The 27989-nt window shown below is 33.2% G+C and overlaps 2 protein-coding genes across 5 annotated transcripts; both read left to right on the top strand.

The window, feature by feature from the left end:
- The first annotated feature begins 7421 nt into the window (after window positions 1-7421).
- Window positions 7422-16414, top strand: LOC132312659 (U-box domain-containing protein 32). Of its 2 annotated transcripts, none has more exons than XM_059811119.1 (9): window positions 7422-7995; window positions 8899-9020; window positions 9416-9537; window positions 10196-10300; window positions 11454-11751; window positions 12055-12204; window positions 12851-13378; window positions 14665-15414; window positions 15922-16414. In XM_059811119.1, the coding sequence occupies exons 1-9, from the start codon at window positions 7812-7814 to the stop codon at window positions 16102-16104; spliced, it is 2442 nt and encodes an 813-aa protein (XP_059667102.1). In that variant the 5' UTR covers window positions 7422-7811; the 3' UTR covers window positions 16105-16414. The 2 variants fall into 2 exon arrangements, with proteins under 2 accessions (XP_059667102.1, XP_059667103.1); XM_059811120.1 differs by having other exon boundaries at window positions 8899-9014.
- A 1607-nt stretch (window positions 16415-18021) lies between these two features.
- LOC132312660 (SKP1-like protein 21) lies at window positions 18022-26219 on the top strand. 3 transcript variants are annotated; one of them, XR_009483309.1, is made up of 10 exons: window positions 18022-18215; window positions 19585-19827; window positions 20504-20719; window positions 20982-21173; window positions 21254-21364; window positions 21557-21635; window positions 23259-23362; window positions 23507-23652; window positions 24782-24911; window positions 25243-25373. XR_009483309.1 is itself a non-coding variant. In XM_059811121.1 (10 exons), the coding sequence occupies exons 2-10, from the start codon at window positions 19792-19794 to the stop codon at window positions 25937-25939; spliced, it is 1035 nt and encodes a 344-aa protein (XP_059667104.1). In that variant the 5' UTR covers window positions 18025-18215; window positions 19585-19791; the 3' UTR covers window positions 25940-26219. The 3 variants fall into 3 exon arrangements, 2 of the variants coding, with proteins under 2 accessions (XP_059667104.1, XP_059667105.1); XM_059811121.1 differs by lacking the exon at window positions 24782-24911 and adding an exon at window positions 25923-26219 and having other exon boundaries at window positions 18025-18215; window positions 25243-25376; XM_059811122.1 differs by lacking the exons at window positions 20504-20719; window positions 24782-24911 and adding an exon at window positions 25923-26219 and having other exon boundaries at window positions 18027-18215; window positions 25243-25376.
- The last annotated feature ends 1770 nt before the right edge of the window (window positions 26220-27989 follow it).

A 27989-nucleotide genomic window follows, 5' to 3' on the forward strand; every position in this document is an offset into this window, starting at 1 on the left:
TTGCTCCTATCAACTTGTAGGCCTCGCCGTGGGCTTCGATTTGCCGTAAACGGCACTTAAAAAGACCAAGAATTAAGAGAGGAATCAATAATGAAAGCTTGAAGTGAAAAAAAGGAAAAAAAAAAAAAAAAAAAAGAAACAAAAGCCGAGAGGAACACAGAGACGGAAGAGAAAGAGTGTGAGAAAGCAGAAACCAAAGGTGGTCTCATAACCACTTAAAAGGGGCGTGAGCCCCACCTTTTTTTTTTTAATTTCTTTTCTCTTTTTTTCTTTTGTTTTAAATTCTCACCACACATACAAATATATATACACACCATAATTATATATATATATATAAATAAGACACCGACATTACATTAATATTTTTAATTTGTTTTTTTTTTTAAATATCTCATTAAATTATGTAATTATTCATACCATAATGATACATTTTTTTGGTTGCACTTCTAACACAATAGTATGGAGATATTCAAGTTCTCATTAAATCATGTAATAATTCGTACCATAATGAGCCTTTTTTTTTTTTTTTTTTTTTTTTTTTTTTTTGTTGAAATGTATTTTTTGGTTACATATATTTATACCTAAAATAATTTATTTTTTATTTTAAAAATGTAAAGAATTTTTTGAATTTCTAAACGTTTTTCATATTTGTTAAATAAAATAATTTTGTTAAATGTATCTTTTTGGTTATACATCTATACCTAAAATAATATATTTTTTATTTAAAGAATTTTTTGAATTTCTAAACTTTTTTCATGTCTTTTTGTTGGAATATATTTTTTTTTTCCTTTTTATATTTGAGAATATGAAGAATAAAAAGTATAATTAATTTGATTTTAAAATACTTTTAATATTCTTTTAATATAAAAATTATAGTTTAAATACATACATATGTAAAAAGAGTTAAAGAATCTGAACAATCAAATAGTATAATTAATCGGATTAAAAACATGTTATTTTGGCCTTCCTCAACATTTTTCATACCAAAGGGCCTTTGGCCCAATGGTATAATCCCCCATCTTCAAAGAAGAGGGGAGGGGTTCGAGTCCTAGCGTGGGCAAAAAAGTGTGTGTGTTCACTTTACCATCCAAAAAAAAAAAAAAACCATTTTTCATAAATTATTAGGTCGTACATAATATATACATTTATAATCTATACTATTAATGAGGCATTAATTATTATACTTTAATGAACTTTTTAATGAGAGAAAAAAAAAATTTTTAGGAAATTCTCTACACTTTTAGAATAGAAAAATAGTATATATATATATATACCTAAAAACTTATACAACATCAATTGTAATTATTATGGGATTTCCTCGTGAGTTTATACATCATAAATCAAATGTCAAATTTAGTTCCTATAATTTTTTAATCTTTTAGTAAAATTCTAGATATTGAGTGACCTGTTTAAGATTTTAAATCTTTCAAGTTGAGGAGGACAATTCAGATTCCATGGATGTATTAGATTCATAATCCTTCCATCAATAGGTTCCATGGCTTTCATGCAAGCCATAATTCATGCAAAACCATAAAAAGGGACTAAGAAAAAAAGAAAATAAATAAATAGTCAAGTGCAAACAAAAGATTAATTAAAAGATTTACATGGAAAAAAGCTTAAAATGCTAATATTTGATTATAAATTTGTCATGATTAAAAAACATGTACTAACCGTTAATGTTCATTATCCACCTCCCCTGCAAAATTCCAACCAAAACCTTGAGGGTTGGTCAACAAGGTCCATATTTATTTGTTGAAGCAATGTCTCCTGAAAGTTAAAAGTATAAATGTTAGAATATATTGTTACCATGTACAAGAAAGAATATGCAAGTCTCAAAGCAATAAAGAATTGGTAATGAATAATTGGATAAAAATACCATAGCTATAAAACATCGAGGGAAACAAATAAAATATCAAAGAGAGAAGCTTTGCTTTCCTTTTCGGCCAATCAAAAGATATAGATAATTCTCCATTAATGCAACTCCAGAGAATCTCTCAAATTTAGAAACAATTTTGTGTAATTCAAGCTAGCGGACTATTTACAGCTTCTTTGGTTCAGTGCAAGAAATACCATAGCTATAAAATACCATAGCTATAAAACATCGAGGGAAACAAATAAAATATCAAAGAGAGAAGCTTTGCTTTCCTTTTCGGCCAATCAAAAGATATAGATAATTCTCCATTAATGCAACTCCAGAGAATCTCTCAAATTTAGAAACAATTTTGTGTAATTCAAGCTAGCGGACTATTTACAGCTTCTTTGGTTCAGTGCAAGAAATAAAGCGAGAAATGAAAATGGTATACTACCACTTTTCAGTTAAAACAGTGAAAAAAAATATATCAAAAGGCACAAATGTTAAATAGTAATTAAGAGCAATTGAATTGCAATTATTATGACAAAAACTATATTTAATCAAATAATAAATTGTATTAGAAAATATTTTGAACACTTTGAATCAAATCAAAAACCTTATTTTTTTAATTTTAAAAAATATGAAAAAAGTTTAGAAATTAAAAAAATTCTTTACACTTTTAGAATAAAAAATATATTATTTTAGGTATAGATATATAACCAAAAAGATACATTTAACAAAATTATTTTATTTAACAAATATGAAAAACATTTAGAAAACCAAAAAATTCTTTACATTTTTAGAATAAAAAATAAATTATTTTAGGTATAAATATATGTAACCAAAAAATACATTTCAACAAAAAAAAAAAAAAAAAGTCTCATTATGGTCTGAATTATTACATGATTTAATGAGAACTTGAATAGCTCCATACTATCGTGTTAGAAGTTCAATAATTGCAACAGTCAAAAAAATACATCATTATGGTATGAATAATTATATAATTTAATGAGACATTTTTATGAAAAAAAAAATTAAAAAAATTAAGAAGTAGAGAAAGTGCTTTACACATTAAAATTTGAAATTAAAAAATGTTAAGAAATTCTTTGCACTTTTAGTATTTATTTATTTATTTATTTTTTTAATATTGTGGATTAGGGCATGAAATTTTTGGGGAAGGAAAATGGGTTGCTTTTTAAGAAGTGGGATAAAAAATGTTTTTCTTTTATTTTTTTCCCTTTTTTCTGGATATTGATTCCGTGTATTTAGTTATAAAAAGTACTTTTATTAACTCTTTATTTTAACCATTAAATAAATACTCTAATTCAAAATTGTTAAAAATGTATAGAAATAATAAAAATATATATACATCATTAATCAAATGTGACTATTGGAATTCAGAGATGACTCATTTAATCATATGTGGCTATTGAAATTCTAAATAGTATATAAGTATATATTATAATGTAAAGTATTTAATGAAATCATTTTGTATTTTAAAAAAATCTAAAAATCTTAAAAAATTCTCTACACTTTTATAATAGTATAGATAGATATAGATATATATGTACATCATAAGTGGTGTTCAACTGCTCCCGGTGAACAGGGAGTAGTATACCCACTTTTTCTGGTTTTAAGACCGGTAGTTCTAGCGGTCGACTCGGTTCTTTTAAATTGTTTCTCATTATTAAGAAAAGGTAACGAAGATAAAATACGAGCTTGTTTTATAGCAATAGTAATTAATCGTTGTTGTTTCAAGGTTAATCTATTCACTCGTCTAGATAATATTTGATATATATGTACATCATAAGTGGTGTTCAACTGCTCCCGGTGAACAGGGAGTAGTATACCCACTTTCGCTTTTATATTTAATTAGTTAATCAGTTTTTCTTTTTTATACTTTAAGAAACTTACAATTTTTTCTACTACCATTATATATTATTAATGAGAAATGACAATTACTAGCAATGTTTTTAATGGAAATTAAACTAAAACCAATTTGGTTATGTTTTTCTTATATACTAGTATACTACGTGTGGTTCATTTCCGATAAAATAAAATAAAATAAAATAAAAAACTTGTTCATGTCATTCAATCATACCATTCTAATTAAGAAATTCTCAAAACATAACAAATAAATAAAAAAAAATCCATCCGTTCAACCATAGAGGGCAGTGGCCCATTGAAACACATAAGGTGGCGTCTAAAAATAATAATAATAAAATAAAAAATAAATGAGTAGCAGCAGTAGCGTCTGAAAAAAATAAAAAAAATTCCTACCTTTTCTACGGCCAAGCCAATAAAATAATACTCAAGTATGAATGTGTTCAATAGACATTGAAGGAACTAAGACAATGTTAAATAATCATCAAGGTAAATCTTTCTTGTATGAATACACACTTGGAGATGAAATGAATCAATTTAGTATGAATATATTTAACATGAAAAAAAATTAATTCTCTTAGTACTTCAAGTAGCTAGAGAGGGCATGGAACAATAAATAGAAATCTATTTGAATAGACAATATCGGTTGAAGAAAATCAAAATTAAATCTTGCACGAAGTGACTATTATTTAACATTGTAGCTTATGCTTGAGGGAGGAATGTAAATAATTGGATCCCAAACAAAATGATAGTGTAAATGTAGATAGTGAAATGAAATAATTTCAAAACATGATTAAATCATTTCAATAAAAACTGTACATCGAATGATAATGTTACTGTAAATTAACCACTCAAAAATGATTTAATTAACTTTTTTTCGTTTTGATTGCGAAAAATAAGATCGCCATTATGACTGATTTTTTTATTTTTTATTTTCCAGACTCCATTGCCTTCTATGTTTGAACTGCCCACTACCCTCTGTGGTCGATCGGATGGGAATTTTTTTTCTTTTCTTCCTTATGCTTTGCGAATTTCCTTCTATGGTTGAACAAATGGGAAGGATTTATTTGTTATGCTTTGAAAATTTCTTAATTAGTTTGGTACGGTTGAAGGCAAGGACAATATATATATATATTTTCTTTTCTCCAGAAGGCAAGTAGTATAGAAGAAAAACGTAGCCAAATTGGTTTTAGTTTAGTTTCCAGTAAAAGTATGTCTAGTTTTGTCATTTTTTTGTTAATAATATATAATGGTAATTGAAAAAAGATAAGTTTCTTAAAATATAAGAGAGAAAAAATTGATTAACTAATTGTCGTAAGATTAGATTCAAAAGACATGATTAAAAGTGAGTATACTGATACCTTGTTCATCAAAGAGTAGTTGAATACTAAAAAAAGAAGGGATAAGTCTATTCTTCCTTCTTAACAAATTTTCATCTGCTCATATTTTGGCGAAGATATGAAAGAAACAAGTAAGTTTATTATAGAAGTTTTAAATTACTACATCGTTTAATGGTAAAAATAATTTAAAATTTTATCTTTCTTTTTTATTCTACAGATTAAATTAAATTGTCAATTTTTTTCATTCTCTTCCATCTAACCGAAGAAAATGCATAGTCTGAGTCATCCTTTATTTTCTCCCTTCTATTCAATTTTTTTCCTTTCCACCGGACGAAGCACAAGAGAGAAGAGAGAAGAAAGTCTTAAAAGGGTATTAGAGTCCATAAATAAGTAATTAATGTATTTTAAAGTAAGTATTGCACTTGGTTCAACAATAAATTCTAGGTGCAACTGTGGAGAGGGATGGTCCCAATTGCCCTAACACAGAGCCAGGGCAAGTCTGCAAACCCCAAAGTATTTGTTATGTGGCATCTCCCATCAATGAACATGTAGGGAAATACAGATACAAACACCGAGTACGTGTTCACTATAGAAAAATGTCAAAATAATTATAATAATAATAAGACATAAGACATAAATAAGGCACAAATACATCAAAGAAAAATAAATATAATATATTATTGTATATAAACTAATACTAATAATTTTACTAAAAATTTATAATTTGGAGCTAGATGTATGTTATTTTTGTTTTAGTAATTTATATTATTTTTCTAGTTGACCCATTATATATTTAAAATTATATTAAATATTATTTTTTTTTTAAATATAATAAATACAAAATTACCTTGTCATGTCATGAATGTGGTGTCTATGTCATGTCTCGAATATATATATATATATCACACACACACACATGTACATATATATATATATTTTTTAAGTCACTTTTAGTCGTGTCCGAGTCCGGGCTGACACGGACCCAATATTATATATATATATTTTTAGTATTATATACCCTAATACTTTTAAAATTTTGATATATATACCTATAAAAATATATTGTTGCTTCCCTGAAATTAATAAAAAAAATTCACAACCCCCACCCCAACATGTTTGTAGAGGATGAGATTTGAAGAAGCTTTGTGGACAAGCGGAGCCAAGATTTCAATTTTTGGGATGGGGGGGGCGAATAAAAATAAGAAGAATTTAAGAAGAATTTTAGGTAGTAGAAGAGGAAGAAAAAGAAAAGAAAAATGGCGTAACTTTAGAAAGAAAGATAATTAGAGTTTGAAGAATAAATTTTTTAACTTTTTTAAGGAATTTAAAGAGAGGAGGAAAGCAAGGAAAAATTAAAGAGAACTTTAGAAACTAAAATAATTTAAGAAGGCATTATAAATAAATTTTCATATATATGCAAAAAAATTAAGAATATAACTATAATAATATAGTAAGCAAGATCGGTGAACGGGCTCCCCCAAGTTAAAATGACTTGCAAAGAAGAGAAGAAAACATATGGTTTTTTGGTTGTGTATATGGTACTCTACGGGGGTCACGGGGGTGCATAGAATGGTGTTTTACTTTTCTAAAGAACGGGTTATGGGGCGCGTAGAATGGTGTTTACTTCTTTAAAGAACGCGTACGTACATTTTGGGGCTTCAAAAGGGGGTGTCACGGGACAATTCTTAGGAAAGCTGATTTTCACTCGATTGGGTATTTATTTATTAATTAATTTATTATCAATTTAAAATTTGATTAATTCAAAACTGATATTTATGTTTATTCTTCAGTATTGTAACTTAGGAACAACACGACAAGGTTTAAGAAAGGCCTTTTGATGTTGGAACTTGGAAGCTCCCCAAACACAATTCATACTATTCCACATAATTAAGTCGTGCTTAAAAAAAAACATAATTAAATCAAACCATACAAAAATTAGAAAAACAATTTTACGACAAAAATAAAATAAAATGAAGTTGCATTGAGTTTTACATAATTCAATTTGAAATTAATAATTCAAATTAAGTTGATAACCAACACGACCAACCCTATTGAACTCCAACGTCACTTTGTACTACTTTTCTAGCCTTCTCGCCGGCCCGCGTACGTTTATTAGTTCTTACTTACAGCTAAAGCTACGCGAGGGGTCCGATTGCCTACGCTTAAGCCCACCATAGATTATTGTGTAACATTCCATCCATGATCATCTTGGTTCACATATATGAGTTTTCTGTCCTCCCTGACTTGATCAAACCAATCTTTTCATTACACGTGCATAAGCTTATTATACGTTAGACCGTGTGAATACTACCACCCCATTTTTAAGGTATGAAAGGGAATTAAAACGAATTCTAGAGAGAGAGAGAGTGAAAGAGAAAGAGAGAGAAAGTGCAGGAAAGGACCATGGTTGAGTTGCTTTTTATTTTCTCTGCCTTTTCATCTCTTGAGTGCCATCACAAACTCAAAAGCAATTTTTTTTTGCCAAAAGTGGAAGAAAACTGATTCCTAGTAAATGACCTTTGAAATCAATCAAAGCCATTCGATCTCTCTCGATTCCATCGATTCACATACTGTTCGAATCACTTGATCAAGCAATTGCTCTTCAAACCTTGATCAACCCCTTTAAACTTCAGTCTCCACAAAAGCTAAGAGTTTCAATACTCTACAACCCATAATCGAATTCAATCAATGCTCTGGGGATTTCGTGTGTGTGAGATTTTGGAAGGTTAGGATTGATGGGCGGCGAGAGAGAGATTGAGACGGAAGGGTTTTGTTGCGACGTCGAAAAAACGGTGTTCGTCGCGGTGGGGAAGAATGTGAAGGAGAGCAAATCGACACTGTTGTGGGCATTGCAGAGCTTTGCTGGGAAGAACCTATGTCTTCTTCATGTTCATCAACCTGCACATTTAGTGTCACTAAGTAAGTTCGTTTGTTGACTTGTGAACCACGGGAATTTACCATTTGAATCAAGTTTTAGTTGTTTTGATTAAGTGATTGATGGGTTTTTTTTGGGAATTTATGGGACTGATGAGGTATTTAGCTATTTGGGTGTCCTATAAGTTGAATTGAGACACATGTCTTGACAGTTTAATTGGCTTAATAGCAATTCCTATTACTTGATTGGTTTCAAAAATCAGTGCTTTTACAAGATCATATATATATATATTTATTTATTTATTTAATCTTCCTTGGTTCAAAATTATGTTTTTACCTATAATATATATAGCCATTTTATCTTAATTAGTTCGAAATTATGGTTTTACCTATAATATAAATAACCATTATATGCCAGACTTTGGGTAGTTATAGGAAAGATGAAAACTTAAGTTTGCATTCCATGTATTTAATTATTAATAGCCATTGATCAGTAATTGATACGTATGGAAGAGTAAAACTAGTTATTTATTTGTTACAATATGATATTTAGAATTTTGGTAGAAATTATTGATGATTTCTAAAATAAAGAATCAGCTACAGATGTACCATCCTTATTGTTTGCAATCTTGCATGTAGGGACATGTGATAACAAAAATCAGCAATTACCATCTTGTTTACTGTTGTAGCACTTTTGTGTTCCAGCTTGAATTCAATAACAGAATGAATTTAAACAAAAGATGCATTTTTGAGTGAGAACAGTTGTTTAGGCCACCAATTTTCCATTTTTTTTTTCCTTGTTTCACAGCTTTTTTAATTAAAAATTAGAAACAGATCTTTACGGCTAAAAACAGACAATTTTTATTTCTGTCTTATTTTTCTAAATCTTTTACCTGCATTTCAATTTGTAAGATAGTTATGCTTCTCCTTTTCTTTGTCTATTTGCAGTGGATGGAAAGTTTTCAGTTAAGAAACTGACGCAACATGCAGTTAATTCCTGCCGGGATCTTGAATTGCAAAAAATGCACGAAGTTCTAAATCAATATATTCTCATTCTTACCCAAGTAGGGGTACTGTTCCTTTCCATTCTCTTCTACCATTTTGGCTTTGTTCTGAAACATATACATTAGCATTAACTGTGTGTTGGTGATATATATATTAAGGTTATGGAAATATGTATTATAAAATAAATCTCTTCTACCATTTTGGCTTTGTTCTGAAACATATACATTAGCATTAACTGTGTGTTGGTGATATATATATTAAGGTTATGGAAATATGTATTATAAAATAAATTGTTATTGACTTTTCATGGTTGGATGTTCTTTATTTTATTTTATTTTATTTTATTTATTGTGTAAGCTTCCAATGTCAACCATATTACACATTGAATTTCCTTCTAAAAGACGATCTGATATAATCTTTTAGTTCTTTCAAAATGATCGACTACAGTGTCCCTCTACAGGTGCAGGCAGGTAAAGTTTGGATTGAAATGGACAATGTTGAGAAAGGGATTGTACATATTATATCACAGCATAATATTAGATGGCTTGTCATGGGAGCAGCAGCAGATAAAAACTATTCAAAGTATGAAACGTCCACTACAGTTCCTCTGTTCTTTTTATTATTGTGATGTTGTTGTTGGTTTTATGTAATGGATTGCTCAAATACATTACACCCTCCGAAAAGGGACTATTAATATGGGAAGCACTCTCAAGGTCTTTTGATGATGTCCTGTTACGTACCCATATATAAACTGCCAAAATTGTTTGATCCTGATCCACGAACTGAAGAAGTAATGACAAAAATTAGAATAATAGGAATTCGAATGGGAGGTATATTGCATTGGGTTATGGGTAGCTAAAATGTCAACTGATAGAGGGCATAGCCTGACAGATTGGAAAGAAGCCTGTAAGTTATAAGCTGTTAGATGCCCACTTATAGACTTGTAGTCTTTTTTCCTTATATAATCCACCCATGACCCAACAGGTGAATATTGCTTAAAAGAGTCAGGTTCAATGAGTTAAATAGAGGGGTATAAGGAGCATGTCTAAAAGCTTGAGGCCTTAAATGGTAGCATAACAAAGTAAGTCCTGTAGATATTGCGATTCATGCAGTGCATTTGTTACATTAGAATTAGCTTGCTAGATTATTTGGTTAATTTGAATGTTCTTCCAAAAATTTGTATTTATTTTTCAGATTTATATGTTCTATATCTGCTAACCCAAACTTATTGAGATTGCAGGAAGCTGTTGAAGCTCAAATCCAGGAAAGCATTATTTGTGTGCCAACAAGCGCCAGCTTCCTGTCATATTTGGTTTGTTTGCAAGAGTAGCCTCATTTATACAAGGTATATTCAACTTTTGATTAGTTTATTTTTCAACTTTGTTATTGCATATATTTATTTGGTTGGCAAATGATGGAAAAGATAATGTAGCCCCAAAGGAGAGTTGAATGGTGAAAAAGCATTCCTGTAGTTGACCCAGCTAGTTGGACTGGAGATTTTAAGTTTTGTGGTTGTTAATATGTACCTGATTCTGGCTGAAAAAAATCTATGATCAGCTCAGTAGTTGGCCAATTGGATCCATTCAGGACCAGTTAATTGGCCTGGTCACATGTACTGTATATATCAAGCCTACGGGCCTAAACTCCATCAAGTCCTTAATGAAATCCTTAACTCTGTAGTTTGAACTAGAGGAATTAAAATTACTGACATTAGGATTCAGTTGGAAGAGCACACACGAATTAGATGATGCACCCTTTTTTCTACAATGTGCATTAGTACGTCAAAGTCTTCTGTAAGTTGAAGTCATCACACACTCAATCTATTACCGTTCACATTAGAATGAGATATTTTGGGACAATCTAGTATATGATACCTTCTTGTTCATTTTATATCATTTTTGGCTAATCTTCTGGCCATTTGGTTGCTTCCCTGTAGACTTGTGAAGCTTCTAGAGAAACAGCATGTTCTCTTATTAGTTTTGTAGACTTAATATATTCCTTGGCTTTCCAATTTCCAAGTTGTAGTATCTTGGGATCTCGAGTTTTGATTACTGCATTAGTTTCCATCTTAGTTTCTTCAGTCATTGTTGTAGAGTAACCGATTGTTACACTAAGAGCACCATTGCTAGTTGTAGAGGTAAAAATTTGAGATGCCAAGCAAGAGAAATTGGATTTGAGTTTAAGGACAGTCACTTTGTGAAAATAATACTAAAGGTTGTATCTATACTGAGTCTGCCCCTCTTACTGCCCTCGATTAATAATTATGACAATGGGTGATGCTGTAACAAAAGGTGACTATCACATTGCACGTACGGTTATATTATTGCACTGCTCTTTATACAAGGAGCACAGAAGAAAAGTCAGGGAACACAGAGAACTTGACACTGATCCAGAAATTGGTCTTGCATTGCTGAATTATTAAGATCAGAATCTGTTGGACTATAGGAATCTTTATTGAAGCTTACTAACATAGATCATATTTCCTTTTTCTGAGCAAGGTCTGTGAACGCTAGCTCTTGTGTGGGGAGCATCGTTGCATTGTCTTCTCCTACAAATACTGGTGGAAAATCATTGCTACAAAGTTGTGCAGATGTAGATGACGATGAACTGGAGGGAGTATCAAGGAGGTTCACTTTTCAATGTATGGTGCACTCAATTAGGTCAACGGACAAAGTAGTTGGTAATCTTGAACCAGCCCCCTTGCCGATGGACGTAATGAGCGGAGATTGTTTACCATTTCCTTTGTTGTACAAGTCCCAGGATAACCTTCATCAGTTGTCGTCTGCTATTTTACTGGTATCTACACCATTTTTCAATGGAAAATTATTTACTTAATAATATTGGAACTCTTGAAACTTTTCTTGCTTGCTATTAGTAAATTAGAAGATAGAGAACTTACTTTAATTTTCTTGTTACAAGAGATGAAAGAGTTTTTTCTGTCTCAGATAAATCATATATATCTAGAACTCTATTTACCAAAAATATATATATATATATATATCTAGAACTCTGGACTTGATTTTATTCCCGCAAGTTCATTATCCAAGTCTTCCCGATTTTATGTTTTGATTAGGTTGTAGTGGTCCATTGACTTTCCAGGAGGAAAAATCTCAAGAAAAAGCGGCCTGTGAAATTTATGATAAACTAGAGCACGCCATGTTAGATGCCGAAAACTCAAAGCAGAAAGCATTTGAAGAATCAGTGAGGCGATGGAAAGCTGAAGAAGATGCCATGGAAGCTATGCACAAGGTAAACTTTATCTTTCATTAATCTCTCTTTAAATTCGTTTTTTCTATTTATTTTTTGGCTCTTTTTGGCTGTTGCTGTAGCATGATAAAAATGCTATTCTGTATAAATTCCTTCTTTAGAGTAAACAACTGTGGATAAGCGAATCAAGTATGCTTCTGCATCCCATGCAGTTTAATTGTTCTAGAAATCTTACTCAATTTTATTACCTTATGGATGCATTGGAATAACAGATGCATTAAACTTTAACTTGATATTCGAAGTTCAATTTTGTGGCCCTCCAAAATAAACAGTAGTGTTACTTTCTGGAAATGTAATTAAAAAGAAAACAAAACAAAACAAAAGAAGAGTTAAGTTTAACCATACAGCTGAGCTTCAAAATAGAGTTTCATATCATGCTGTGCTTTCCTTCCCTTCTAATTTAAGTTTATCGTTATTATCATCATCAAACAAACCTATTATGTAATTTAAACATTACCTTGTTACATGTTCAAGTCAGGTCTACATTAATACGCACATCAAATATAGGAATTTATTAAAAAAAAGATCAGGATCCTGATTTAGTTTAGCATCTCTGGCCTTGTAATGGATGTTGTGAAATAGCCCACTTTTTCCTTAAGTAGCTTCCTTTTGCTGTGTCTTGTTACAGGCTGAAGCATCCGAAAGTTTATGCATGAAGGAGATAAACCAGAGAAAAGAATTGGAGGAAGTGCTCGCTAGACAAAGGCAAGAATTAGAAACTATGAAGAATCAGCATGATCAATTTGTAAAACAACTGCAGATGGTCCAGGAACAGAAGCTGGTGCTAGAGAGCCGAGTTACAGAGTCTCATCGTACGGAAGAGGAGTTGGAGGAGAAGATCATTCAAGCTGTGGATCTATTGGTGACTTTCAAGGGAAGAAGGGATGAGATGCAGATAGAGCATGCCAATGCAATTAGAGAAGTCAATGCACTAAGGAATTTGGTAGCAGAAGATGCTGCAAGCTTATGCAGGTCGCAGTTCCTTTCATTGTCTTTCTTGGAGATAAATGAGGCAACACATAATTTTGACCCATCCTGGAAGATTGGAGATGGAAGATATGGGAGTGTTTATAAGGGCTTCCTTCACCATATGAAGGTTGCCATTAAGATGTTGCCCTCTCGTGGCTCACAAGGCCATATGGAATTTGAACAGGAGGTAAATTTTTATCTCAATTTTAATGAATCTGTCTGCCAGATCACTAATCCGAATTATACATTGTGGTGAACTAGAGGCTCAAGATCCCTCTAACAGGAGTATTTCCATAGAAGCATTAGTTAATAACTTTTCCTGTGACAAAAAATCAGCAATTAATGGGTAGAAATACAGGTTTAAAGTTTTTAATCACCAATAGATTGGCATTAATTAGTGTCATCTGTAGTATGGCGACTTTGCCAAGCATATGTAAAGCACTGAAACCTATTGCAGTAGCTTCAAAAGGTTGACTGTCAATCCTGTTCAGATCAATGCTCAACTGTTGTCCAGATTGAGTTATTGATATGTACGGGCCATGGCTTGGTGAAGTGGTAAAAGCTCGGGTTGTGAAAGCATGAGAACTACATGAGGGCAGTTAGTTTGCACAAATAATGTCAAAGGTTAGGGATTTCTATCAATTACGCCCTTCCCAGCACCATCTGATTAATGGAGACAACACTGGCCGCTCGGAAAAAAAGTTTGAGTTATTGTTATGTGAAACATATTCGTGTTATTGCTTACATATCATGTTTCCTGCATGAGAGATCTTATAATACATATAGATGCTGCTAACATTGTAGCTGGTTATAATAAATTATTAGGCTTGTTTTCTCTTATAGATTGCAAATTATTTGCCCATGTTGTTACCAGTACCTAAAAACTAATAATTTTAATTCAGATCTCTTGAATTTCTCCCCCCCTCCTCCTCTCCCTGTTTATTTGGAAAGGAGGAAGAAGAGGGGGGGGGTGGCGTGTGTGCTGTTGTGGTGTTTAATGTTGATTGATCTTTTAGAATGCTTTTTCTAATGTTGATGGGGAATTATTTAAGCTCTATGTAGTTTTAGAATTGAACAAAACAACTGTCATGCTACTTATCAAAAAAAAAAAAAAAAAACCGTCATGCTGAGTCTAAGATCACAATCTCTAAGCATGAACAAATTTATCCGGGCATGAAATGTTTAAAGACGACTATCCTGGGTGATAATGAACTTATGTTGATCAGTTACGTTACTTGAATTTTCTTACTATTTTTTTGTATGACTTTTTTTTGGGTTTAAATTGGACTGGTTAATATAATGACATTTAAATTTTAATATTTAAGGACCAGGTTTAGAGTTTGCTTGATGTACTAGCTTGTTAAACATTTCTCAATAATAATATTCCAATATGGATCCTTGATCGCTTGTGTTTTTCTTGAGAAAATTGTCAGCTATATTTGATTGTGCAAACTTGTGTTGGGTTTGATACAGGCGGGGCTTCTGAGTAGGGTGAGGCATCCAAACATTGTAACACTGATAGGAACCTGTCCAGAATCTCGGTCACTTATCTATGAGTACCTCGAAAATGGCAGCCTTGAAGATCGTCTTGCCTGCTGCGGCAAAACTCCTCCTCTTCCATGGCAAACTCGAACTAAAATTGCAAGTGAAATATGCTCTGCCCTTATTTTCCTCCACTCCGACAACCCTTGTATCATCCATGGAAATTTAAAACCCACAAAAATCCTCCTTGATTCCAAATTTGTCAGCAAACTTAGTGACTTGGGCATCTGTCATTTGATTGCCCAAGATGGAAATCTAACTTACACGTCAACCTTGTGTAATAAAACTAACCCAGAAGTATCTGTGTATATGGACCCAGAATTTCTTGAGACCAGAGAGCTTACTGCAGAATCTGATGTGTACTCATTTGGGATTATACTGTTACGGCTTTTGACTGGGAGACCAGCCTTGGGGATAGTGAAGGATGTGAAATGTGCACTTGAAAGGGATAATTTAAAGACAGTGTTGGACTTTTCGGCTGGGCCTTGGCCACTTGAGCAAGCTCAACAGTTGGCTCACTTGGCATTAAGGTGCTGTGAGAGGAAACGGTTGGATCGACCAGACCTTGTGTCAGATGTATGGGGTGTGATTGAGCCGATGAGGGATTTATGCACCTTATCATACCTGGATTCCAAGGAGCATCGCCGAGTTCCATCTCATTTTGTCTGTCCCATTTTCCAGGTAAATAATAATTGAACTATGAATGTGTTTTGTATCAGGACAGTTCAAATTTTCTTTATGGAAGTGTCACTATTTGTCATTATAGAGTGAGGTTACTTTTTCTTGGTGGTGGTGCTGACGGTGGGGGGTTAACATTAGAATTTGGTTACTATAGTGGTACATCTCCTGTTTTTTTTGTCACCAACAATTAGAACATGCTGCTTCTTTGATGACCATATGCAATTGTCGTCAATTCAGCGGAAAGAGCCAACAAAAGTTGAATAATAAAAAATTGCTCCTGTTTTTTCCTTTGAAACAATGAGTTTGCTCTGTAAATTCGTTGTGATGTGCTATGGTTAATGACGCGACTACTTGAAGGGAGCTTAGGGAGGAAGTGTACTGATCTGTAGTAGTGGTTAACTTGAACATGGAAATGGCTATGCATGAATATGAGTTATAGGCAAACTGTCATTTTAATAATTTTCTTTAATGTTCTTATGACCAGTGCTATTTTACTTGAATTTGCAGGACATCATGAATGATCCACACATAGCAGCAGATGGTTTTACGTATGAAGCAGACGCGATAAAAGGATGGTTGAATAGTGGCCACAAGACTTCACCGATGACAAACCTAAAGCTTGAGCACTGCGATCTACTCCCCAATTTTGCCCTTTACAACACAATTCAAGAGTGGCTGCAACAGTCCTGAAACCTTCTCATGTTTTAGTTACTTTGCCGCCCATTTGTCATACTACATCGGAGTGTCTTCACCCACGTTTATGCTCCACAGAAGGCTCAAATGTCAGATTGGTGAGCAAATGAACACTCAATGAGCTGTGTTATTGTCCAATTTTTGATCTTTACAATATGAGATGAAAATTATTGTCTGAAACGGAGTTATAATTCCATTTACATTGTAAAGCAAGAAAAGTTACAATTAAATGCATTATGTAGCTACAACTTTGTATAGACTATTATTTGTGTTAATATTCGGGTTCCATGTTCACTGATGACCGCAACAACATCCCTTCTTGTAATTATTTACACACCCACACAAAAAAAAAAAAAAAAGAAAAAAAAAATTCCAGTGTGATCATTCTTGACTGGTTTGATTGGTTTTGTCTATGGTGCTATTTCATTTGCTAGCAAGTGAACCTGTTCAGAAGATGTGTAATGCGTAATGTATTGGAATATAGAGGTTGGCCTCGTCAAGGTTTTCTTCGAAGACGCACCATGCGCCGGGTTCATTCGAACCGTACGTGCACAACAAGCGCTTACGCGTGCACAATACTTACGGCTCAAATAAACTTTTGCTTGCACCCACCCAATTTATATACTTCCTTGAGACAAGGCTCTACAAGGACATATAAACTGCTTGCTTATATGATAACATTTGCTGCCATGTGAGCTCATTCTTCTCAATCATAAGAAAAACTGTATAGTTTTAGTTAGTTGTATATTGGCAGACTGGCAGTCGACAAATGCTATTACTACCTAGTGTTCATGACCTAGTTACAAACTTACAAACCAAATCTTTGATAAAAGTTGATGGAAGTCGTAAAGTCATATTCTGGTCACAATTCTAGGGTTTTTATTTATGAAAAATCATTTTAACTTTTTCCCATGTAGTAACATTATTTTTCTAGTAGTGTGGGATTAGGGTTTTGATTTACAGTAATCCAATTTTAATGCATTAGGCAGTTTGAAATTAGGGTGGTTCCATCTCTTAATTTTAAATACATTTTCAGAGAGCAAAATCACCTTCAAAGCAAAAGGAATGTTCCAATCTAGTATTGTGGGAGTTTCTTGTCATAAAATAAAATAAAATAAAAATCAACACATTTTACATCTAGTAATATACTATACATTTTACTAAAAATATAGACCTTCTGAAATTTATATTTTTAACGACAATAATTTTTCCTTACCAAATTCAGGTCTATCCAACAACACATAAACAATGATACACTCTCCCCATCGTGATTTATTTACACTGACCTTTTATTTATTAACACAAGACAGGGTCCACGGGGGCATAGCAATATACGGGTGGGTTAGTGGCTTACCGGGTGTAGTCTTCTCCTCACGTCCGGGTTTTGTGTAAGTAGTAAAAATTAAAAAACACGAATACAGACACGGATACGACGACAAAAATATAATGATGTGATAAATTTTAAAAAATATGACACAAATATGATATGCATAGATTAAAAAATATATATGTATATACTCCATAATATATATATATATCTTGTCATTTTATCAATATAATCATTAATAAAATCTTTAATTTGGAGTTTAGAATTAGATTTTTTTTAATTTTATATTAATTTTTTAATTAACCGATAATAATATAAAATTACTTTAAAATCCATTCTTCTATAAAAAGAAAAATCATAAAATCACATGGTATCATGAAAGTGTTAAAAATAAATTTTAACATACTTTTAATCGTTCTATTAGCGTGTGACAAGTTCTAAGTAAAACTCATAATTAGTTGGATCCGACCCGCCGGATATCCATAGTCTATCCAAAGTCCCAACTAATCCCTTACCCCCAACACGTGTGAGTTGTTAAGGTGATCGAGGGTCACGTGCAGACACAGCAGTGAACCAAATCATAAACGAAGCGACGATAGAGATTGGAGGCTTTTGCAAACCCTAACAGCAGTCTTTGTCCCCATTTTCACTAACATTTTCCTCTCCATCTCTCCCTCTCTCTAAAACCACACACTCGCTCTCTCTGCAGTATCCCTCCTATCCCTTTCCCTCTCTGTTCTTCATATAAATCCTGAAATTTCAGTTTCACTTCATCTTTTAGGTAAGCAAAGTTCTCATTTTTACCCTCAAAATTTAATCATATTAAATTGGATCACAGCTTTTTATTCATCATTTTGCCTTGTTTAGTCTAAGATTGGTTCTTCGCGGAGTTCTTTGATTGCGAGTCTATTTTATATATATATATATATATATATATATATATATATATATATGCTTTGTTATTTAACTAGAGTTCATCACCATCTCCATAATTACCCCAATCATCGTCATTATTAATGTTTGTTTTCTGGTTACTTTTAAAGAGAATTGTTATGTATAATTTTCTCTGATCAAATCTAAGAGTAGAACTTGCACATGAGCTTAGTAGACTGTTTTATAGAACTTACAATCCATGTTCTGAATAATACTGGATTAAGAATTGGGCCATTGGATTACCAGATATGTAATTTCATAAATTGATTGGAATTGGCTCCTCTTCATAACAATCAAATCAACTGATCTGTGCCATGAGCAGTCCATAATAACTCAAGAAAGAGCAAATTTAAAGATGGGATAAACTTTGGAATTTTAAAAAAGGGCTTGCTTGAGGCCTCTTTTAATCAATTTTTAGATTGTGTCAAATCATATTTAATATGTATAATATATATTTAAAGTTACTTTGCTGTTTGGTTAATATTATCCGCGGGTTCTGATGTCATAGGAGTGAGGTTGTTTTGGTTTCTAATATCCTAGACATAAACTGTAGTAAGGACCATGGTTCATAGTTTGATTAAGTTGTGGTTTCAAGTCTCCATCTGTGGATTTGAATAGTTATTTATTTATTTATTATTATTTGTGTGTGTGTGTGTGTGTGTTTTAATTGTCAAAATTTGAAGTTTCTTAAGATGGAGCACAACTATGATTATAGTTATGTTGAGCTAGTGGTCTGTATATAACTGTTATTTGCTTTGATGTCCATGGAGAACTGATTTTGTGAATTTTAGGACTTTGGTTTGCTTTTGGTATTCCTGGAAAATTTTGGTTTTCTTTTTCACTTCTTAGTTTTATTTTATAAGTGGTATTGAATTTATTAATTTTGAATAGAGAGGGCACTAATTTTATTTTTTAAATGTATTTATTTTATAGGTATTAGCATCATAGTGTCTTTCCCCCTTTCTTTTTTCTGGTTTTTGTACAGCTCTTGGGAAGCGTCCCCCTTTTGAATGATTTCTAATACATTTTTACTTGTCAAAAAAGAAAAAGAAAAAAGAAACGGTATTAGCATCATAGTGTCAACAAAGCTCAAACTCTATAATCTCTTTGTTTCATTTTCAAGAGTAGCATCTCATGGTTTCTCAACCATCTCTCTCTCTCTCTCTTTTTTTTCCTTCTTTTTTTTTTTTTTCTTTTTCCTCTTTACTTCTGAGCAGGGTGACAGATCTGATGAGCTTTCTTTTTTGAGAAAATGTTTGTACTTCCATTAGTGAATATGGAAATGTTTCCCTTTTGAATTCACTGTTAGAGAGCCTATACTCAGTTCACAAGGTTCATCTTTTGAAGAAGGGAAAGCTTCCATTTCATTTGTTAATTTCAATCTTCCTTTTTGGCAAAGAAATCTACCCTACCGTGATCAGCTGATGTCAGAAGGTGCTATGGCAGTTGCAAAAAAAGAGGTATGTTAGATAGATGCATTAGGATGTCTTATTTGTTTATTTTCAATTGTTTCAGCATTTTCAATTGGAGGATGGAGATTAAACGAGTTAAATTACTCAGTTTTCCTGATTGTAATTGGTTGATTGGGGCCCTTTTTTTATTTTGTGTCTGGGTTCAATGGGGAAAAGGGGGGATTACCTGGATATGATGCTATGGCAATTGATGTTGAAAATTGTTTGAAGGGTATAAGGACTTTGCTTGGCAGTTTATAATATTTCTTCCGATAAGTTTTAATATATTATCATCGTGGTTTTTATTCCTCCTTTCCCAGGTATGTAGAGAGGATATTATATTGAGCCTAATTTTTTCGCTGTGAAATACTGTAATGTTGCTTGTAAACCAAGATGGATGGATTAGGCATAGAGCAAATTGCTTTGAAGTGTTATAGTTTTCCATTTTAAAAACCGATGATTTATTAACCAGCATCTATGGTGGTCATAGTTCAACTTGTTCGACATTAGAACTTTGAGGGCTGGGGTTAGGGATATGTGATTTGAGGTTTGGGCTTAAATCTTTTATCTATTTCTGTTGTCATTGGGGTCACTTTTGTTTAGTCTTTTGTCTTTCAGTTGTGGCCTCTGCTTAACTTTTCTTATCTTTTTCTCTATTTTTATTCTTATTTTTATCAAAATGAAGTCTTACATCTGGCTTCAAACTGCTGATGGTTCAATTCAACAAGTGGAGGAAGAAGTTGCCATGTTTTGCCCCATGATATGTCGTGAAGTACTTAAAACAGGCATGGGATCTTCCAAAAATTATGCTATATCACTTCCTCAACGAGTCAATCCTGCTATCTTGGGCTCAATACTTGATTACTGTCGATTTCATCAAGTACCAGGTCGCTCTAATAAGGTCTGACATGTTTTTGGTTCTCTTCTGAAATTTCCAGTTCATGTTGGAACTTGGGAGATAAGATGTTGATGATTATAATCCATGATAGAATATTCGTAATATTTTTATAACAAGTTATCTAATTATACTCAAGTTTATGTGCGTCAGAGGAATGACAGAGTACTATGTATAAATACAATAACTTATTGAGGTTGGAAGAATGTTCTTCTTCTTTACCATGCTTAGTTTGACTTTATTTGATTTCCATTTCCCGTGTATCTAGGAGCGCAAGACTTTTGATGAAAAGTACATCAGGTTAGATACAAAAAAGTTATGCGAGTTAACGTCTGCTGCGGATAGCCTCCAATTGAGGCCTTTGGTTGACCTCACCAGCCGTGCACTTGCTCGAATGATCGAAGGCAAAACTCCTGAAGAGATACGCGAGACATTTCATTTACCTGATGATCTTACCGAGGTGTGTGTTGCCAGAAAGAGATCAATATATTAAATTCAGTCTTTCTTTGTTGGTTCTCAAGTAGATTTGATTCATTGCAGGAGGAGAAGTTGGAGCCCTTGAGAAACATGACTGATGATCCACGCATACGGCTTTTGAATCGGTTATATGCAAGAAAGAGGAAAGAATTAAAAGAAAGGAATAAATTGAAGGTGGTTACATCTACCTCTCTTGTTTTCAGCATTCATTGTCTTATTGAATGTCTGTTGCCAACTGTTTTTTTTCTGGTAAATGAGAATTTGAATCAGTTGCAAAGATTTGATAGAGCTACGTGGCATCAAATCTCTCAAACATGGAAATACATGTTTGCTGTTATCACAAGTGGGTTTTTTCATATATTTCAGAATGTTGATGTTGAAGAAGAGCGCGTGGATGAACGCTCAGTTGATGATCTCTTATCGTTCATAAATGGTGGAGATGGAGGTGTGTTTGGGAAATATTTCTCCATCGTGTTTGCTGATTGCTTGATTTTATCTTTCTTTTACATGGTAGAATGTTTTTGCGATTCATTCAGCTGTTTGTGAACATCTTGAATTGTGGTAGGCAAAAAGAAAAATAGAAAATAGTTATATAGAATAATGTTTTTAACCATGATGTTGCAGCTATGCAAGTTTCTGAAGCCAAGTCTTCCTTGTAGGATGTGACTTTAATTCAAAGTCCAGTTGCAGGAAGACAAGGAGTACACCTGACGATGTGATATTTTAGAATGAATTCATTTAACTTCGAACTAGCAAAATGTCATCAAGAAAGTAAAAACAGAATTTTGAATGTATGTTATAAAATATAAATCAAGCTTGTATAACAATGACATGAATTTGTTATAGTTCCTAATTCTTCTCGATGAGCTCATAAACTTTCTAGATTTCTTGAACTTAAAACTGAGTTTAACTCAGTGAATTCTTAAATCGTACTTGCTTGATGTCAATACAAGAATTGTTTATTGCCATCTAGCTCTATCATGTTCTGGATCAAGTCACGAGCCATGATTTCTTGTCTCACTGCCTAGGCCTATGATCCGGTGCTCCCTTCCTCGCAATGATGTCGACCTAAATTAAATCACTTGTAACTTGTACTTAGCTAGCTTTTGTTGCACATGGCCAAACAATCTTAAAAAGCTTCCCTCAATTTATCTCAGATGGATAAACCATTGAGCTTCTTGTGGACACAATAGTTTCTTATTCCACCTTTCTTGTAATTGTAATTTATTCATCTCTGACCTCACTCTGCCATTTCTAACCTAAGCCTAAGTGGCAAAAAAATAAAAATTTGACTCATAAAGAGATGATTCGAACCTGATGCGCCATGGAATGACAAACTCATTCTCCCAATCCTTGGGCACATCTTCCTTCTCCGCCCACTAACCTACCCTTTTCTTCCACTACCCTTACAATTAAGGGATACTGATACCGAACCTGTTTGATCAATGGCACTCCTATTTGCATGGAGGCCGCTGTAACAAAATTTGGGTTAGTTTGGTCCATACTCCATATTTAACTCCATCTACAGAATTTGCTATTCTGAACCATTTTTGAGTCAGTTCAGTAGTAGTTGTGTCAATTTACTGAATTTTACTGTGATGGTGAGAAGTATTACATAGATTTCAACTTATAATGCATTGAACCTGTGCTTCAGTTTAATTATATTTAATCCATTGTGTGTTATAGTGTGGTCTGCTAGGCTTTTCGATTAATAAGATCGAACCGCTCAATTACCATGATTAATAAGATATTAGATATAGCCCCTCTATGACCATTATTGGTCATTCTGAAAAGCCAAAAGGAGTTTGCCACATGAAGGTCACACTGTTTATCTTTGGGAGGTAAATTCTTCCTAATCGGTGGCTTTTTATCCAGCCTATCTACATATTTCCTTCTCATCATCCTTGATTCAGTGGCTTATAGGTTAGTTAAATTGCAAATCGATTTTTATGGGCTGGAATGGATAAGGATTATATGTACCTGCGTTTTATTCTACAGATTGGATATTTCTAGTATTTATAAAAATCTCCTTATTTTCTTGGATGATTTATTGTATTTTACTTCACAGATTCGAAAGGGGTTAGAGCTACTAAGAATAAAAAGAAAAATAGGAGGAGAAAAGATCAGCCAAGGGACTTCTCTGCTGACAATTCAAATGGAAACCATAAGATGGTGGGCACCACCTTCTTCTATTTGTTGCCTGTCTTTCTATCTCTTTATTTTATAATGCATCTTAGGAGAGTAATATTTTACTCAGTTGTTATTTGCTGATGGATTTTTATGTTTTAAGAATTTAAATGGTCTTGGTTCTGCCAGAGTGGTGAAGCTGACGATGTGCATACTTCAAGTAAAACTTCGAAGTTGCAAGACTATGCATCTGTTCCGTTTTCACTTAAGCTTGAGTTTGATGATGGTGATATTGATGACGAGTTAGATCCTGCAATGAAGGAAGAGCTTGACAGGTTTGATGGTTTTGCCAAACATTTGTCCTTTTGGATATATGATATATTGACTTCACATTATGTAGTTAAAACTTTTTTTCCCCTGGAGGTCTGTAGTTAAAATAAAGGATCCCTTTGATGGTCGGGGGGTCTAATAATGGTGCCAACTCATTGACTCTTTATCAAGCCTTCTGTCTATTGTTTCTCAATTTGCAATAGAAAGAAGTCATGTAGCTGGCTTATAAAAGTCAAATTCTCTGCAATGGGTGATGAAAGCACAACCTGATGGCAGATGCATGGTAGCACATTCTTGAGATTGGGTAGACTGGACAAAATCTACTATGTTTAAAGTTCTCCTGATTGTTGATCTCTGCTAGCTGATCACTGTATCTCCTCCTCTACCAAAAGGGAGGTTGGGATTTGAATCCCAATGGGACAGTGGTTTTGTGCGTCATGCCTATAAAGGCACTAAAGAAAAGGAAAGGAAAAAAAAGGGCTGCTAGCTTTTCATATTCTGAGTCAAAAACATTGAAGAAGCTGAGTGGCTAAATACTAATTCTATTGCATGTTTATACGTCACGACCAAGTCTCTACCTTGGCTGACACCGGTGAAGTGTAGGTAATCTATTATTGTGTGTTAAGATGAATGATTTATAATACACTCTCTAATGTGTTTATAAATAGACACATATATATGTTCAGGAAAATGGTATTGGTAGCTCGCATCTATATCTGGAGAATGATCAATGCACCATGGACCAAGGGCTGAAAGGTTAAAACAACATTGCTGTTTGAAAAGTTAAATCAGTCTCAACTATCAAATGGAAATTTGCTGCTGTCGTTCTATGATTTTTTGTTCTTTTTCCTTTCAAAACAACCATAAGATACTGACACAGATGACATTCAGCCACACCATATTGTTTGCCCTCAAGTTTTAAGTTTGTTATTAGCTCTAGAACATGCCCATAGCGGTGATCTTCTTATGGAACCATTGATTAGTTTCCAAAATGTTAGAGAAGTTTGTTTTCTGATATGCAAGAGTGTGTGTCAAATTCACAACATCGTATTATTTACATTATGAATGGAAATTTACTAGAAAGGAAGGCAATCGTATGACACCGACATTTTTTTTTTCTTTTCTGTTAAGCAGTGTATGCCTCAGGCATTTGGAGAGACTCAATCTCTAAGATGTACAAATAGGTGTTAGCCAATGGGATTTAAGCTCCTACGGAGTGCTACACAGTTTTCCTAGAGCCTCACTTTCTGGGATTCCTAAAGATGTATGCATCACATGTCTTTTAATACATTGGTTGGAATTTAATACTTTTCATCTGCTAACTTGTAGTTGGTGAGAGTGCATTAGAGAATAAAGATATGTCCAGATATGTTTGTGTAAATTAAATTCAAATAGAGGAATTTAAATAAAAGAAGTTTTAAGCAACAGAAGAGAACAAATTGTTCAATTATGAATAGAAAGTATGTAGAACCATTGAGCTTTGGGGCTTCGAGCTTTGTAATATTATGATACCCAACACAATTTTTGCAAAATTAGTCTCTCAAGGGATGCTTTTATACTTTTATATTACTTTTATGTTTATATTCTAATTGTAGGGAAGTTGAGGATTTTGCTCGAAGATTAAACTCTGTTTGGCCAGAAAGAATGCAGGAGATTCTATCTTTGGGTCAAGAAAGGAGGCTTCTACCAATATCCATGAATGGCAATGGTTCCTTGGAGAGATATGCAGGTCTGCTCTTTCTTGAAGTTAATACTTCATTGAGGCGGTATACCTGTTAATTACTGTACTATTTTTATATGTTTATAGCTCAGAATCTACTCAAATAGTTGTACTTTTTTTTTTTGCACTATCCTAGTGGTATTACTTACCTTGCTCATTCCATAGTAATGTGTTTATGGCTTTATACATAAAAGGGAAAAAATTTCTTTTTAACCTTAAGTTGGATGTTAGCTTTTTGCCTTTTCTAATCAGACCTCTATGCTGTTTACTTTATTTAGTGACTTTCTTTATCATGGAGCAGATTGAAATTGTGGCCTTTTTCATCCTCTCTTTTGAGGTGCCCTCGACTTCTGGTCGATGTGGTTCTTGCTTCTGACCTAAGAAGCACATACACTGATATAAAATGACATGGACAGGACGGCACGACAAATCTTAAAAAATTAAAAATGGACACGGCGAATAATAAATAATATTTTTTATGTATGTGATAATTATATTATTAGACTAATATTGATTTTCTTCAAATTAATCATAAAATATTGGATTCCTGAGCAGGTATGGATCTAAGATAAATATCCAGTGTGCAGATGGCATGAATCTCGCAAGGTGCAGCCTGAACAACTTGGATGATATGCAGAATGGCTTTGCTGTTATCAGAACCTAGGACAGTGGTGATTTGTTATGTACGGGCTGCATGAGTTTATTTTTTTCGTCTTAATTGTTCTTGAGGATGTTTTCTTTGCTGCAAAAAGCTTGAAGAAAAACAAATAGAGAAGAGTTTTTTGTTTCCCAGTTGTTTGTAACTATCAGCCATTTTCGTTATGCTTAATCTTAACATGAAATTTTCAACGCTGCGCAGTTGTCTGATATTGCATGTGGCACTTATTGTAGAAGTTTTGTGAACCTTCAATTGTTTTAAATTGCTACCTAAAGGGTATAGGTGTTTATTTAACTGTTTTACTAGGTTTTCATATTTCGTCTTTAAAGTTGATACATTGCCCCATTGAGTGTTATTTGTAAGAATTAAGAGTTGTGAGATCCAGACCACCACCATGGCTTTTGGTTTCTTCCCCCGCTTTACTTGCATCTGCATCTCTAAAACTCCCTCTACTTGGAAAAAATTGCATTTTTTTTCCCCTTCTGAAACTAGGGTTTAGATTCTAGAACTGAAATTAGAGGGTGTTTGGATAAGTGAAAAGAGGAAAGGATATTGTTAACAATGTTAATTCTCATCGCTCAGAACAAAAAAAGAAAAGAAAGACGATGACAATGTTAAAACTTTTTTTTTTTTTTTTATTAACTCGGGATGGCACAATCTCTTAGAGCTCTTCAATAACCCGACTAATTCCTGAGGACCTAGAAGGGCGCCTTTCCATCCAGGCCGGGTAAGTCACTGCAGGGATAGTGGATATACTAACCACAAACAACACCTAGCGGAACTCGAATTTCACAGACCTTGGGCTTGTTAAGCTCCAAAGTCAAGCGAGTAAACCGCTGGGCCATATCCGAAGTGGACGACAATGTGATTCTTGCACTGAATAGTTGCAGTAAATTGCAAGACCTACTCTTTTAATTGGCCAAATGTGCAATAAACAAGGAAGTGGAGCTCTCTATTTAGTTGTATGTATTTAGTTGTATGTAGTATAAATAACCAACGCAGTGAATTGCTAGACCTACTCTTTTAATTAGCCAAGTGTGCAATAAATAAGGAAGTGGAGCTCTCCATTTAGTTATATGTAGTATAAATAACCAATGCAGTGAATTGCTAGACCTACTTTTTAAATTAGCCAAGTGTGCAAAAAACAAGGGAGTAGAGCTCTCCATTTAGTTATATGTAGTATAAATAACTAATTAAAAATTATCCGATTAGACGATACAAGTGTTCGGTGTAAGCATCACTACTCATAATTTTTTTATCAACCTCTGTATTTCTTGAAAAGTTAGTTTAGCCAAGGGACCATAATAAATCTCTCACCCGTATATATTCCTTGAAAAGTTAGTTTCCTCTAAGTTGGAAAGCAGCATTGTCTTATTGTCAATTGAGGCAAAAAAAGTTGTCAACTGAGGGAAAAAAGACTCTTTTTTAAGTTTTTAAAAGATGTGTTCTGAAAATAGAGTTAAAAACAGAAACGAAAAAAAGGAACTAAACCAAACAAGCCCCTGTTATTTTGGTAAAAAAAAGAGGCGGGATCCATGAAAAGGACAAAAAATGTAAATGCAAGTTTTGATATGAAATACACGTAGAATGTGAAGTCTTACAATGCCTCTGGTGGCGAGGATGACAACAGCAGCTAGAATGTTAGCTGGGGGAAGGTGGAGAAGCTCTTGTGAATGTTAGAATCTTGATTGTTTTTCTTTGGGATGGAAGGGTGGAATTGCTCAGGTTGTTCATATGGGAGGTGTACATCATTTCATAAACCCACCCTACCCCAAATTTTGTTTCCATGGTTAATGAGGCTTTTTTTTTTTTTTTGGTGTCTAAGAAAAGGGATTTGGATTGAGAATTTTCTTGCATGGAAGGGAAATTTTTTATATGAGTTGGAGACAAAATGGCCTAAACAACCCCGAACTTTGTGCTTATATGTTCTCTCTGGGAAAGAATGTAGATTGCTCATATTGGGG

Source organism: Cornus florida, unplaced genomic scaffold (genome assembly GCF_030987335.1).
Source record: "Cornus florida cultivar Cherokee Brave unplaced genomic scaffold, ASM3098733v1 CherokeeBrave_3.0.0_Hap2_Chr06, whole genome shotgun sequence".
NCBI lineage: Eukaryota > Viridiplantae > Streptophyta > Magnoliopsida > Cornales > Cornaceae > Cornus > Cornus florida.

What these genes read in the sequence shown, in the direction of transcription:
- LOC132312660 (XM_059811121.1), top strand. Translation starts at nt 19,792, where the DNA reads ATGTCAGAAGGTGCTATGGCAGTTGCAAAAAAAGAG. An exon ending in AAGAAAGGAATAAATTGAAG is followed by an intron (nt 21,365 to 21,556) that starts GTGGTTACATCT and finishes CATATATTTCAG; the next exon opens with AATGTTGATGTTGAAGAAGA. An exon ending in CAAATGGAAACCATAAGATG is followed by an intron (nt 23,363 to 23,506) that starts GTGGGCACCACC and finishes TGGTTCTGCCAG; the next exon opens with AGTGGTGAAGCTGACGATGT.
- LOC132312659 (XM_059811119.1), top strand. Translation starts at nt 7,812, where the DNA reads ATGGGCGGCGAGAGAGAGATTGAGACGGAAGGGTTTTGTTGCGACGTC. An exon ending in GCAGATAAAAACTATTCAAA is followed by an intron (nt 9,538 to 10,195) that starts GTATGAAACGTC and finishes TTGAGATTGCAG; the next exon opens with GAAGCTGTTGAAGCTCAAAT. An exon ending in AGTAGCCTCATTTATACAAG is followed by an intron (nt 10,301 to 11,453) that starts GTATATTCAACT and finishes TTTCTGAGCAAG; the next exon opens with GTCTGTGAACGCTAGCTCTT.